Source organism: Mastigoproctus giganteus, chromosome 6 (genome assembly GCF_048544385.1).
Source record: "Mastigoproctus giganteus isolate SK-2022 chromosome 6, ASM4854438v1, whole genome shotgun sequence".
Classification (NCBI taxonomy): domain Eukaryota; kingdom Metazoa; phylum Arthropoda; class Arachnida; order Uropygi; family Thelyphonidae; genus Mastigoproctus; species Mastigoproctus giganteus.
Window position 1 is genome coordinate 173,497,427 of NC_143580.1, and position 14,035 is coordinate 173,511,461.

At 37.5% G+C, this 14,035-nt stretch overlaps 1 protein-coding gene across 2 annotated transcripts in view; it reads left to right on the top strand.

Moving 5' to 3' along the window:
* The window catches only part of Cog2 (conserved oligomeric Golgi complex subunit 2), a 462,981-nt gene that overhangs the window by 207,181 nt on the left and 241,765 nt on the right, over positions 1 to 14,035 (top strand). For both annotated transcript variants that reach the window (XM_090375498.1, XM_090375496.1), the window contains exon 8: positions 13,491 to 13,606. In XM_090375498.1, coding sequence (XP_090231624.1) covers positions 13,491 to 13,606 — 116 coding nt within the window. The remainder of the gene's footprint in view (positions 1 to 13,490; positions 13,607 to 14,035) is intronic.

Sequence of the window (14,035 nt, forward strand, 5' to 3'; positions counted from 1 at the left end):
AACCACTCACACAATAAGGAAATGAACAAACCTCGAAGGCAATCATTCCACAGAAGACGGCTGGAACCCAGTGGCCTCCGATGATCAAGGCACTAAACCCTGAAGTGGATCTAAAGTCGAATCAATGAGAAATTACTCTATAAACAATAGCGATGCAAATACCAAATGGATGGGAAATGACACAAGAAAGACCCCACAAATGCCGACAAGCAAACCCGGACCTTTTGACTGTAAAGCTGCAGAGCAGATGGGAACCATCCCATGAACGATCATGCTCCGGTCCAATCTCTGCTGGGAACGGACCAGCAGCTCTGCTGCCAAATGCTATATGGTGATCTGAATGGGGTACCCTAACCCTATTCATCTTTAATTCTCTATCCCTGGCAGGAGGGAGAGGAGACATGCTCTGAGGAGACATCCCCTGCCAATCCATCTCTTCACCTGGTGAGGCATGGGCTTGACTCACCTTGCCTTCTCTATCATCCCCATACTTCTGCCTTTCACCCCCCCCCCTCTTTAGCCTCTCCCTCACTCTACCTGTGTGCCCTATCCATGGCAGGGGAAGATAACTTTTCTTTGTCTCCCACACCTGCCATCCAAACTTCCCTCTGGTGCGGCATTGGCATGCCACACTGCCTAGCAGGGGTCGTCTCCTCTATTGACCCCTTACTTCTACTTCCCAGTCCTCAGCCTCCCACTATTATCTTTCATCTAGCGTACAGCCCACACGTCTAAATTTAATAACAACAAAATTTTTCCCGACCTATTAGGCCTTTTAACACATCTCTCTAGCGTTCAGCCCCAACCAGCGATTTACTAACAGCAACCTCATTAAGAATTAACGTCAAATGCATGGATTTTTTTTTTTTTTTAGGTCCTAGCAACTGAAATCCCAGGAAACTAAGTGACAGGACCTGCCAGAGCAACTTGTCATGATTCTGAACACACCCACCCATGTGTGGTATACCTTGCATTTGTTAAACTTCAATTGCCATTTCTCCACGTGGCGAGGTATGGGCAACATCGGGCCCCACTAAGGGCATGGCAGCCAATAAGCCGGACAAACAATGGGCACAACACATCGCACTGCACGGACATGGCCTACACACTTTCAAGTCTCTGGCTTGACAGTGTACTGTCCTCAATACAGCGAACACACGTGGAGATGGGAGAAATCCCCAGGTGCCATCTGACATGAACATACCTTATATGAAGGTCACACTTGTGATGGTTATGGACTCTGGTTTTTTTATGGTTTTCATGTATATACAATGCAAGTTACTGAATTTTTACAGAATTCAACATGTTGAGAGCATCAGGAATATATAGTTTCTGATCAGAGAGATGTGAGTCAACTAAAAGTTTCCACTGAAGATTATGGCTTCTTGCAATATCTGCTTACTGAAAGTAATGAGCATCAAGCAGTTACCCACATTTATGCCAAACGGTGCTATTAGTAGTAGCAAATGATGCAAGGAAACAAGCTTATAAAACATCATCAAAAAAGAAAATTTCACATCTCCATACCCCTCTAATGATTTGTATAATTCTTCCTCAAACTGCCCATTTCCATATACTAAGACATCAAGATGAAATTTTATCTAACAGACAACTATTATCTGGCTAAAAGTAGATTTCTGCACATCTATCCTGCAATCATCCTTTCTCAATTTAAATTGATACCCCCCCTTATAAGCATTGTCTAAGCAAGATTAAGGATGCCATTAATATTTGGCTTATTCAATCCATTCAAAGCCTTGAACACCTCAAACAGATCTCTTCACAGGTGCCTAGTTTCCAGATGCTGCAGTTTTCAGAATTGAAATCTTTCTTGGGTAAGAGTACTCTTTTGTTCTCCTCATTAATGTTTTTGCTCTTCTCTGCACCCATTCCAACAACATCCTTCTTAAAATGAGGCTTCCAGACCTGCATGCATATTTAAGATGTCACTTAACCATTGTCTTATATAGCAGAATTAATTACCTCCTTATCCCATCTGACAAAATTCCTGTATGTCATTGGCAAAACTTCATGAGCTGGCCTAACAACCTGTGTGTACTTTTCAGAGAAGTTCTTGTCTGACTTCACAGTTACCCCAGGCCTTTTCATTTTCTGTTACCCTGAGATACACTAATTTGATAATCCTAAATTAATGTAGCACACATTTGGTACATTACTTTTTGGGATTACTGCTACCCATGTGTGGTATACCTTGCATTTGTTAAACTTCAATTGCCATTTCTCAGCCCATCTGCCTAGTTTTTCTAGATCTTGTTGCAGTGACATACCCTAATTACTGTCATTAACCACACTGCTATCCTTTTTGTCACCTGCACACTTAAAAATTAAACCTGATAGCTTTTTTCAATATTAATAAATATTGAAAACAGCAGTGGGCCTCACATCAAACCCTGAGGATTTCCACTTAAACATTACACTAAGAAAAGCAGTGCCCATTGATAACTACTGTCTTTCCACTCAACTATCTCTGTATCCATAGCAATAATTTTACCCTAGGCGCCTCCGTAGCCAGGTGGGAAGGAGCAGCAGTGTGTAGCACACGCTTCTTGATTAGACCGGGGTTCGAGCCCGTCACCACCAAATACGGAGGATGCGGAAAGGTCAGGGAGTGACCACCGCATATCCCGGAGCAATATGGCCCTAGTTACTAATGCTCCTAAATAACAAACAACAAACAAACAATTTTACCCTAATGCCACACTGCTTTAGTTTATAGTCTTTTATGTGGAACAGATATTGTTCTACATATAAGGCAGATATTGTTGGGATAGCAGAGACGTGGTGTCACACAGATATAAGGAATGCAGAACTGGAATTTGGGGAGTACAATGTGTACAGAAAGGATAGACAGGATACAAAGGGAGGAGGTGTTATGCTGTTAATTAAGAAAAACATAAAATCAAAAGAAGTGCACCCAGTTGATATAGATGAACAGTGCACTGTTGAGTCAGTTTGGTGTGACATAAGCACTGTGAAAGCAAAAATAAGAGTAGGACTGTGTTATATGCCTAATGACTCGAATGAGTATAATGAACAATTATACAGAGAAATAGAATGGGCCAGTAAATCAGAATGTCTTATAATGGGGGATTTTAACTTCCCAGGTATTGACTGGAACTTGTGGGTTGGTCACTCACACACTCGTCAGACTTTTGTGGATTTATTGGATGATTGTTTTCTGCAGCAGCATGTTCGAGAGGCAACCAGAGAGAGTAATACTCTTGATCTGGTTATCAGCAGTGATCATTCATGTATTAAGAATTTGCAGATAAAGAAACCACTAGGTGGCAGTGATCACAGTGTATTGATGTGGGATTTAAAAGATATAATTACCGTCAGGGGTAAAGGAAAGGGTTTTTGCATCCGTAAAGGTGAGTACAGTGGTCTCAGAAAGTTTTTAAATTCTGTACATTGGGATAAACTGACGATGTTACCAACAGTAAATTCTAAGTGGGAAGCATTCAAGGAATTAATTGTGGAAGCTACTAAAAGTTTCATAACTATTAAGAAATACTGTTCAAATTTTAGGCCTAAATGGTTATCAAATGAACTAATGAAACTCGTAATGGAGAAGAAAAATGCATAGGATACATATAAATTATCAAGTGACTCAGAAGCTTATGGCAGATATAAGCTAGTCTGTAATCAGGTCACAAAGGAGGAGGTTAGGCAGGCAAAGGCAGATTACGAGAAATCCTTGGCAAAAGATGCTAAGAAAAACAGCAAGGATTTTTTTACTTATATAAACTTTAAAAGGAAGGGGATGAATCTGATTGGTCCACTTGATATCGATGGATCGACTGTTGATGGTCCTGCCCAGATGGCAAACAAACTGAATGAGTATTTTGCATCTACATTCACACACACGAGGAGTTATTAAGGTTTGGAAATGGCAGAAGGTTATCAAATTGTAGCAGGATACTTAATGATTTTGTAATAACTGAGAGCAAAGTGGAGGAGAAATTGTTGAAGTTAAACATAAGAAGAGCACCTGGGGTGGATGGGATCTATCCAGTTATATTAAAGGAGGTGGCAAAGCAACTAAGCAAACCCTTGGCCATAACTATGAGAGCATCTTTGGACTCAGGGGAGATTCCCATGGACTGGAGATGTGCAGATGTATCCCCAATTCACAAAGGGGGATCGAAGGGTGACACAAGTAATTACAGACCAGTTAGTTTAACTTCTGTTCCGGGTAAAATAATGGAGTCACTGGTTAAAGATGCATTGCAGGATCATCTAGACAAGACTGCAGCAATAATTCAGACACAGGATGGGTTTGGTAAGCACAGGTCTGACACAGCATGGGTCTCACAAATTTGATAGGATATTATGATGTGGTTACAAAGGAACTGGATGCAAAAAATAATTTTGATATCATCTATTTGGATTTCAGGAAAGCTTTTGACACTGTTGCGCGTTAATGACTATTGTACAGATTGGAGCAGAATGGTATTAAGGGTAAGTTGCTACAATGGATAAAAGGATGGTTAAGTGGGAGAAGACAGAGGGTGGTAATCAATGGGTGCTGCTCTTCGTGGACTAATGTTATTAGTGGAGTCCCATAGGGTTCGGTGTTAGGTCCACTGTTGTTTTGTATATTTATCAATGATATTGATGAAGGTATATCAGGCTTAATGTCGAAGTTTGCAGATGATACAAAGGTTGGCAGGGTTGTTAATGACAGTAATGGCAGTGTGCTAGTGCAACAGGATCTAGATAATTTGGGCAGATGGGCTAAGAAGTGGCAATTGAAGTTTAACCTTGACAAATGCAAAGTACTGCATATGGGTAGAAGTAACCCCAGAGAAATGTACCAACTGTGTGGTACTACACTTAAGGTGGTAGAAAATGAAAAAGACCTGGGAGTAATTGTGCAGGCAGATATGAAGTTTTCTGTGCATGGCAGACAGGCTGCCAGGGCAGGTCATGGGGTTTTGTCAATGATATATAGGAATTTTGCTAGCAGGCAAAAGGAGGTGATTATCCGTCTGTATAAGGCAATGGTCAGGCCATGCCTTGAGTACTGCGTACAGGTCTGGAGGCCTCATTTTAGGAAGGATGTAGATTTACTTGAGCGTGTACAGAGAAGGGAAACAAGATTGGTGAGGGGAATGAAGGGATCCTCTTACCAAGAGATGCTTAAGTTCTGCAAATTGCAGCATCTGGAGACTAGACACCTGCATGGTGATCTGATTGAGGTGTATAAGGCTTGAATGGGTTCAGCACGCTGAATTCTGATGGGATCCTTCCACTTGTTCAGATTATGAACCTAAGGGGGCATAAATTCAAGGGTGCCTCCATAGCCAGGTTGGAAGGAGCGGCAGTGCATAGCACACGCTTCTTGATTAGACCGGGGTTCAAGCCTGTCACCACCAAATAGAATGCGGAAAGGTCAGGGAATGACCACCGCATATTCCTGGAGCAATATGGCCTTAGTTGCTAATGCTCCTGAAAACCATATAACAAACAAACAACAACCAGCATAAATTCAAATTAAGAAAAGACAGATGTAGAATAGATGTGCGGAAATTTGACTTTGGCCAGCGGGTGGTTAATTGCTGGAACAAACTTCTATCTGTCGTTGTTGGAAGGTGATAGGTTGAATAAATTTAAGGAGGAACTGGACAGACATTTGGAGGGAATGGTGTGATTTTTTTTTTTTTTTTTTTTGGATGGTGCTGGATAAGCTCATACACATGCTCTCTTGCATCACATGCCGCCACTACTACTACAGTATCAAAAACTTGTCTGACTATATGATATCAAAATTATTATTTTATATCCAGTTCCTTCGTTACTGTGTCATAGTATTTGGTCAGACAAGATCACTCCTTAACAAATCAATGCTGTGATTGCTGACCTAAGTTAATAGCGTAGCTTAATTTTACTGTACTCACCTTTTTTATAATCTGCCGATGATGCTTAGAATAGGATAGATACTAATTTGAGTTTAAAAATTGGGATTAGTATGGATAAATTTAATTTTGAAACAGAGTTAAAATATGCCCAAGGAAATAGAAGTGCACATCTTTGTCCTTAGTTGTCATAGAATTTAAGGTTGAAAGTGATTTGAAACTATATCTGTAAATCAGAATTCAGCATGCTCAGGGTTGAGCACATTGAATTCTGATGGGATCCTTCCACTTGTTCAGATTACGAACCTAAGGGGGCATCAATTCAAATTAAGAAAAGACAGATATAATAGATGTGCGGAAATTTGCCTTTAGCCAGCAGGTGGTTAATTGCTGGAACAAACTTCCATCTGTCATTGTGGAAGTTGGTAGGTTGAATAAATTTAAGGAGGAACTGGACAGGCATTTGGAGGGAATGGTGTGATTTTTTTTTTTTTTTGGCTGATGCTGCATAAGCTCATATATTTGCTTTCTTGCATCACATGCCACTACTACCGAGGAGGATTATGTCGTATTTTCTGTATGTCTGTTAACTGTTGTTTATTTATATTAGATTGGGGTTGAAATTTTGAATTAAGAATGGAGTTGGCTTGGTGTATTATTTGCCATTTATCAGGGTGGTTTTCCAGTTTGGGCTGAAGTTCTATGATATATTCTTTAGAAGGATAATGGTTGTCTTTTGTAGCGAAATTAAATCCGTATTCAAGGCCAGCAAGTTTAGTGGTTGTGAGAGGTAGTGAAGAAATGTTTAGAGTAGAAATTTTTGAAAGAGAGTGAGTTTTCTGTGTAAGGATATTCCATTTTTTAATGTGTCTCTGTTCAACGTCATTAACAGCGGCTTTAATACGTATATCATTATATGTAGTAAATTCTATCCAGGTCTCGGTTGTCATGTCTCTTTTAAGACTAAATCTTAAATGGTGTATTTAGGATAGTAGTTGATGTTTTTTATTGTATCTTTTGCATAATTCTTTCCATACAATGTTAATACAGGTTTGGTGAATAATGTATGGGTATTTTTTACAGGTTTTGTAGGGAATATACGGCAAATTTTGGGATTATATTGTCGAATTATATATGCACGATATGCAGATGGCATCCCTATAATAGGGAACAAAACCATAATTGATAACCTTTTCATTAAATTTAATTCAATACACGACAGATTAAAATATACTCTTGAAATAGAAGAAAACGGACAAATTAATTTCCTCAACCTTACCATATACATAATGGACACCAAACTCTGAACTAGAATTTTCAGGAAACTCACCCACACTGGAAAATACTTATATTTTGAGTCACACCATCCACTTAGTATAAAAAAAAGTCGTCCTCTATAACCAAATTTATAACGCTATCAAATACAGTTCCATACAAGATGACTTATCCAACGAACTTCAGTACCTTACAGAAAAATTCATATCCAATACCCTTTTCAGTTAATTCAACAAACTATTTCCACCATTCAGAATAATATCAAAAAACCATCTAAACACATTACATGCAGTAACGTACGTATTGTTCTTCCTTACCATAGTAATCTTGCCGGACAATTCCGTCAAGTATTTGCTGGTACTGACATCATTCTCACATTTTCAGCATATAATAAACTGGGATCAATGTTTAATTCATATAAAGATAAATATCAAATCTGTGTGATATGAATAATATTGTTTATTTAATCAAATGCCAACAAAACTTCAATGTATGCTACATTGGTAGCACCACCTCTAAATACAGCTCCACAACAACATCAAATACACGAGCGTATTATCATTACAATAGCTTTAGAACAGGACAATCAAACACAGAACTCACATTACATTTACAATCCCACAATCACAGCCCTTTAGTTGATTCAGCCATCCCCATTATTAAATTGAAATCTAGTTTTAAAATTTTTCAGTACGAAGCCCTCATCATAGAATGGTTTCGCCACCATTCTAATTTTAACATAATAAATGCCAAATTACCCTATAACCTCTCTCCGGTTTGGAATCTCATGCACCTGAGATTCCCACATGTATCAAAGAGCATCACAGGAACATAGTCCTTTAAATACGTGCATTTCACTTTCTTCTCACTATCGCCAACTGAAGATGTTAACAATGAAAGCCAATTCATTATGGCTGTTGGTCTCCTGGGTTTACAGATATAGTTTCAATCACTTTCAACCTTAAATTCAATGACAACTAAGGACGAAGATGTGCACTTCTATTTCCTTGGGCATATTTTAACTTTGTTTCAAAATTAAATTTATCCATACTAATCCCAATTTTTAAACTCAAATTAGTATCCATCCTATCCTAAGCATCATCTGCAGATTATAAAAAAGGTGAGTACCGTAAAATTAAGCTACGCTATTAACTTGAGTCAATCTAAATCGGTATCTTAAGAAATTCTACAAATCATTCAAATGTGATTGCTGAATAACTGCATGCCTTTTTAGATGGTCCACCATTACTTCTTTAACCACTGACTATTATTTTTGTTGGAACATGTAGTCAAGCTTACAAGTCTGTTATGTTATGATACTCCTTTGTGAATTGAGCAGACATTTGCATGTCTGCAATCCATTGGGCTCCTCCCTGACGACTTCAAGGATTCACTCGTAATTATGTCTAAAGTTTGCTTATCTCTTTTGAATGTCGTTCTTAATATAATTGGATAGATCTCTCACTCCCAAGTGTCTTGTTTACCTTTGCCTTTGACAATTTTCCTTCCACCTTCCTCTCATTTTCCTCACAAAATCATTAGCTTTCTGTTAGAATTTGATATACTTTGGTAACCCCATCTCTGGAAAATTCTTCACATGTGAATGTAGATATTAATATCTGATCAGTTTGTCAGCAGCCCAAACAGGGTCAGCAGTTATATTATTCACATCTAATGGTCTTATATGATTCATTCCTTTACTTCTATTGTTAACATAAGTAAAAGAGGTCTTTGCTACTCTCTCTCTCTCTCTCTTTTTTTTTTTTTTTTTTTTTTTTTTTTTTTTTTTGCTGTTTTGCCAGAGACCTATTATAATCTGTCTTAGCTTGACTTATTGCCTTCTTGACTCATTTGCAGACAAGTTTATTCTCAGTGGAGGTTTCTGTATCCCCACGTATTTTACTTCTGCACCACTAGTCTCATCAGTTCACCTTATGTTCATTTAAGCCTTCAACAGTATCTCTTAAATTAGTATGAAAGGATTAGTAGTTTTCCTGAATTCTTCCCATTTAGAATTTATCATTGATAACATCATTAGTTGATTCTACTGAATAAAAAATCTGTGACCATCGGAGTCACCTTTACAAAAGCAAACCCTTTAGCTTTGACAGTTGTAATTTCTTTAAGTAGATATCACATCAGTAAGCTGTGATTACTGCCACCTAGTGTTTCCTTTATCTGGAGATTTCTAATTCTTGAACAGTTACTGGTGATAATCAGATCAAGAGTACTGCTTTCCTCTTGTTGCCTCACTAACATGTTGGTGTAGAAAAGGTCACTCAATAAATCCAGAAAAGTACTTGTTACTATGTGAGTGACATGTTCCAGTTAATATCTGGCAAGTTAAATTCTTCCATTATATCAAGACATTCTGATTTACTGGCCCACTCCATTTGTCTTATAACTGTAACGAACAAGTCTAGTTGTTCATTATACTCATCACATCATTTTTATATTTCCAGTGCTCATGTCACACCAAACTGAATCCATATTTTAATGGCTACCCACACCATCTGGGTGCACTGGCTTAAATTCTGTGTGCCCTTTAATCAAGAATAGAACTCTTACCCACTTCTCTCCTTTGTGTACACATCTTACTCATTATATTTAAATTCTGCATTCTATTTTGAGGGACATCATGGCTCTGATATCCCCACATTGTCCACATTTGATGACTTCAAATGTGGACAAAAATTGATGACTTCAAATCAGTACTTCAAATTCATCAAATTTGCTTATTATATTCCAAGCATTAGCCTACATACAAGTATATATGCACCTGTTTTTGCTCTTAGTAACCATAACACAGTCCATATATTTGTTTTTACCATGAAGACCATCAGCAGTTCCTTGTAACCCTTGATACCATGCTTCCCAGGCTGCTGCATTTCCCAATAGAAGCCATGAAAGAATCATTTTCACTTCCGTCTGCAGCTAGGTAATCTTTTATTCCTTCCCCAACTTGGCAATTTTTCAGTCCACCTAACACTTTCCTCAATTCTGGCAGCAAATATTCCTCTTAATAAGCACTGGCTGCACTGATAAAAAAAAATCTTGCCCATGCTTTGCACAGTCACTCTAGGGTCAAATTGATTGACAAGTCTCTTATTCCGTACTCCCTCCTATCATGTATGAGCAGAACTGCAGACACTTTTATATTTAAATGAATTCTAACTTGCAGCTTTTTCTCAACATTGCCCTGTATTTGCTAAGTAAATCCTCAGATCTCCTATGCTTACTATCTGTAATGTGTGCAGCATTGCCTTTTGTGCCCTTAAAAGATGACAGCTGACTGTAGAAATTGAGGTTATCTGACCACAACCACCAAGTGTTGTCTTCATTAACCTCTTAGTGGTGGCTCTTATGATTGAAACAAACATGGTGTTATATGTGACACTTAATTTTCTTTTTTAATTAAAAATGTTGTTTGTTTTTAAAATTTTGCTTATTGTATACCAATTTGAGACCTATTACTAATAAATTGCAGTACTTATTAAATGTAAATTTTTAGTGCAAAATTTACATTTAGAAATATTACATCTTCTGTACCTGTTTTTTATACAGGTGCAAAAGATGTAATACACACACGCACACAGTATATAAATCCAAACTTAATCACTTCCATTTTCATGCTAATGAATCCTTGAGCAAGTGAAATTTTAAAATTATGCATGTGCACATAATTTTTGTGTACTTCATCTAACATTGAATTTCACATAATTACCCTTAGTAAACAGTAATTTATGATTCTGCTCCCATACGACTTTATACACTGCTTATCTTTGAGATTGCCCTACCTAAAAAGAATGGATGGATTTATGCAGAAATTTATATGCACAACTGTGATGTATATGGATGAAATTAATTAGCATGTCTAGTTGATTAGTGCAGTAGAATATCCAGTGCCATGTCTGTTACAGTTCTGATGTAGTAATTTGAAGATGCTGGAAAAACATGTAAACCTGTTAGCAGAGAAACAGTGAGTGAACGACTGTCTAAGAGTTTCAGTGCCTTTAACATTTAAGGTGATATGTACAGTTAATGTCATTTCAGTGTCCTGCTGAAAGAGAGAAATCATTGGGTTGTTAAAAGCTGGATATTCAGTATGGCACACAGCTGAACAATGTTGAAAATATTTGATATAGGAAGATATTGATATAGTCTGCCAGGGATCTGGTGGCATTAGAGTGTCAGAATTGAATTTACTGATTAGGGACAAGAAACTGTCCCTAATTGTCTGTAGGAAACAGATCTGTCACAATCTGCACTATCTCCAACATAATGTTGTTCCTGTCTGTGTGAGGGAGCATAATTGGCAGCTAGAAGTGGGGTTACATTCTCATCATCTGTTGCCCTGTCTGTGTGTGACACCATCCTATCATCAGCATTTGCTGGAGTTCAGGACAGCTTGCTTGGGCAACAAGAATGGTATTGTGTTGCCTTTATGATAAATCATATTTCTGTTTGGGATTCAGTAATGGCTATATGTAAGACCTGTTCAAGCCATCCTAAGAATGGCTTAGAATGCTTCTGCCATTTCTGTACTCCATCCCAAATGGTATTTTCCAGTAGGACAGTGCCCATCCATATATGGTTCTAAATTCCAGCAGTACCTATGTGATTTGGACATGCTACCTTAACTGTACATGCATTGGTTCTCTTGTGCACTAAACAGATAGGGATATGATGGAATGTTCATTGCCCCCTCTGCTTTTTTGCCTTCTCCACCAGTGTTACCCAAGTCACAGCACAAAATGCAAGAAGTGTAATGCACTGGTCATGTAGATGACATTTGCACCTCAGCTCCTCAATTTGAAAAATTAGCAAGAACAGAACTAATTTACATACAAAGTTTAATTGGGGGAGGGGGAAACACTTGGTGCCAAAAGAGAGAAATGTCACAGTTTTTTTATTTTATTAAAAGTATTCATAAGTACGTACGTAGATCTGTTTTCCCCCAAGGTCACGCGTTTCACTGGTCATGTAGATGACATTTGCACCTCAACTCCTCAATTTGAAAAATTAGCAAGAACAGAACTAAGTTACATACAAAGTTTAATGGGGGGGGAGAAAAAAAACCACTTGGTGCCAAAAGAGAGACATGTCACTGTTTTTTTTATTTTATTAAAAGTATTCATAAGTACGTACGTAGATCTGTTTTCCCCCAAGGTCACGTGTTTCACTGTTCATGGAGGCAATGCATCATCATGCGGAAGTGTCCTGCAGTTTTTTAAGTGAATATTGCTTAATGGATTTCCTGTCTGTATTAATATCTGTCACTCCACTTATTTTGAACTTAAAGCAGGCATTTCTTTTTAATTGGGACAATTTCAATTACAAGCAGGCTATTTATGAAAGTAGAGAGTAATTGCACTGGCAATTAATGCAAAATAGATATCTTTTGCTGATGGGGCTACTGGACAAGGTGCCACCATTAGATTAAGAATGCTGATCAAGCACATGTATACATTTGTCTCCATTATTCATTCATTCTAATAAAATGGATGCCAGCCCATATTATTGCAGTAAAATTGATGCAATAAGTGGATGTCTGATTTTTTTCAGTGCATAATTGTTAAATTCTTTTGCACAGCAGATATCTATGGGCAACTTTGTCATGCAGCTGAGGATGTCTGCACGAATGCTAATAATGTCAGAAAATGTGTGAAACATTTTAAGAATGTGAATATGGATGTGGTTAATCAGCTACATTGCTTGATCAAGAACAACTGCAAGTGAATTCAACAAGAAGAAAGTTGGCTTGGTAATCAAAGAGGACCAAAAGATAACTCTGAGGAAAATAGTTGACTTTTGAAATGCGTTATCATACAGCATGACAATGCACAACCATACATTTCATGTTAGACAGTGCAGGCTGTTGCAAACAAATTTTGGCTGGAAGTGCTCCCTCATTCCCTTCTACAACCACAACTTTGCCCCTTCAGATAACAATTTTCAGGTAGTCTAAGGGGATCCTCCTTTTAAAAAAATAGTTTGGAGCAAGCTCTATGAGAATGATGGTGTAGTGAAAGAAGCTATGTGTATTTGAATTGAATGGCATCGGCATTTTCATAGAGCAGAGCATCATCACTTGTGTTCTGACTTCTGTCACAGCAGTTTTTTCAACTTCTTACAGCACTATCAGAACTGAATTTTTTGATGAATTCATGAATGAGTAATGGAATGACCAGTTCTATTTTTGTACCTTCCTTCTTTGTCTAATTGTACTCATTATTTCATTACAGTATTATAACTTTAATTTTGTTATATGTTAAACTTCAAGTAAAATTAAATTTTTTTTTTTGCCAGACTCACTGTTTTTTTTAATTTTTATAGGTCATTACAGAGAGAAATGTTTATGAAGATGATATCAAAAATATGTATAGCAATGTTTTAAATTTTATCCCTTGTAAATGCAAAGCACTTCTAGAAATAACAGTGGAAAGTAAGAGGTAAAGAGATTTTTTTGCATATATTGGTAAACCAGTACATATATAGAAAAACTATTGATCTGTATAATTTACTTTTACAAGAATTACACTTATTTTTGAATTGTTATTTTTGATTTGAAAGCTTGTGGTTCTGAGATTTGCAAGTCCTTCAATATTTTGTTAGTCACTTCTTTTAGGCACTTCTCTGGCTTTGGTGCTTGTCAAGAGGAAAAGTGTTATTTTTCTTTGTTGTACTGAGTTAGTTGGTCTTCAACAGAGGTGGATGAGAAAACACTGGTTTTTCACCTTGAAAAACAGCCAGACCATCATGAAGAATACATAGTTAACAGACAATACTTAGAAGTTTGGTGTTAGTTAAATGTTCATCCAAGTTGTTGATTCCCAGCTGGAGTTAAGATGGCTTAGAAATTGACCTTAGGCAGATGTAGC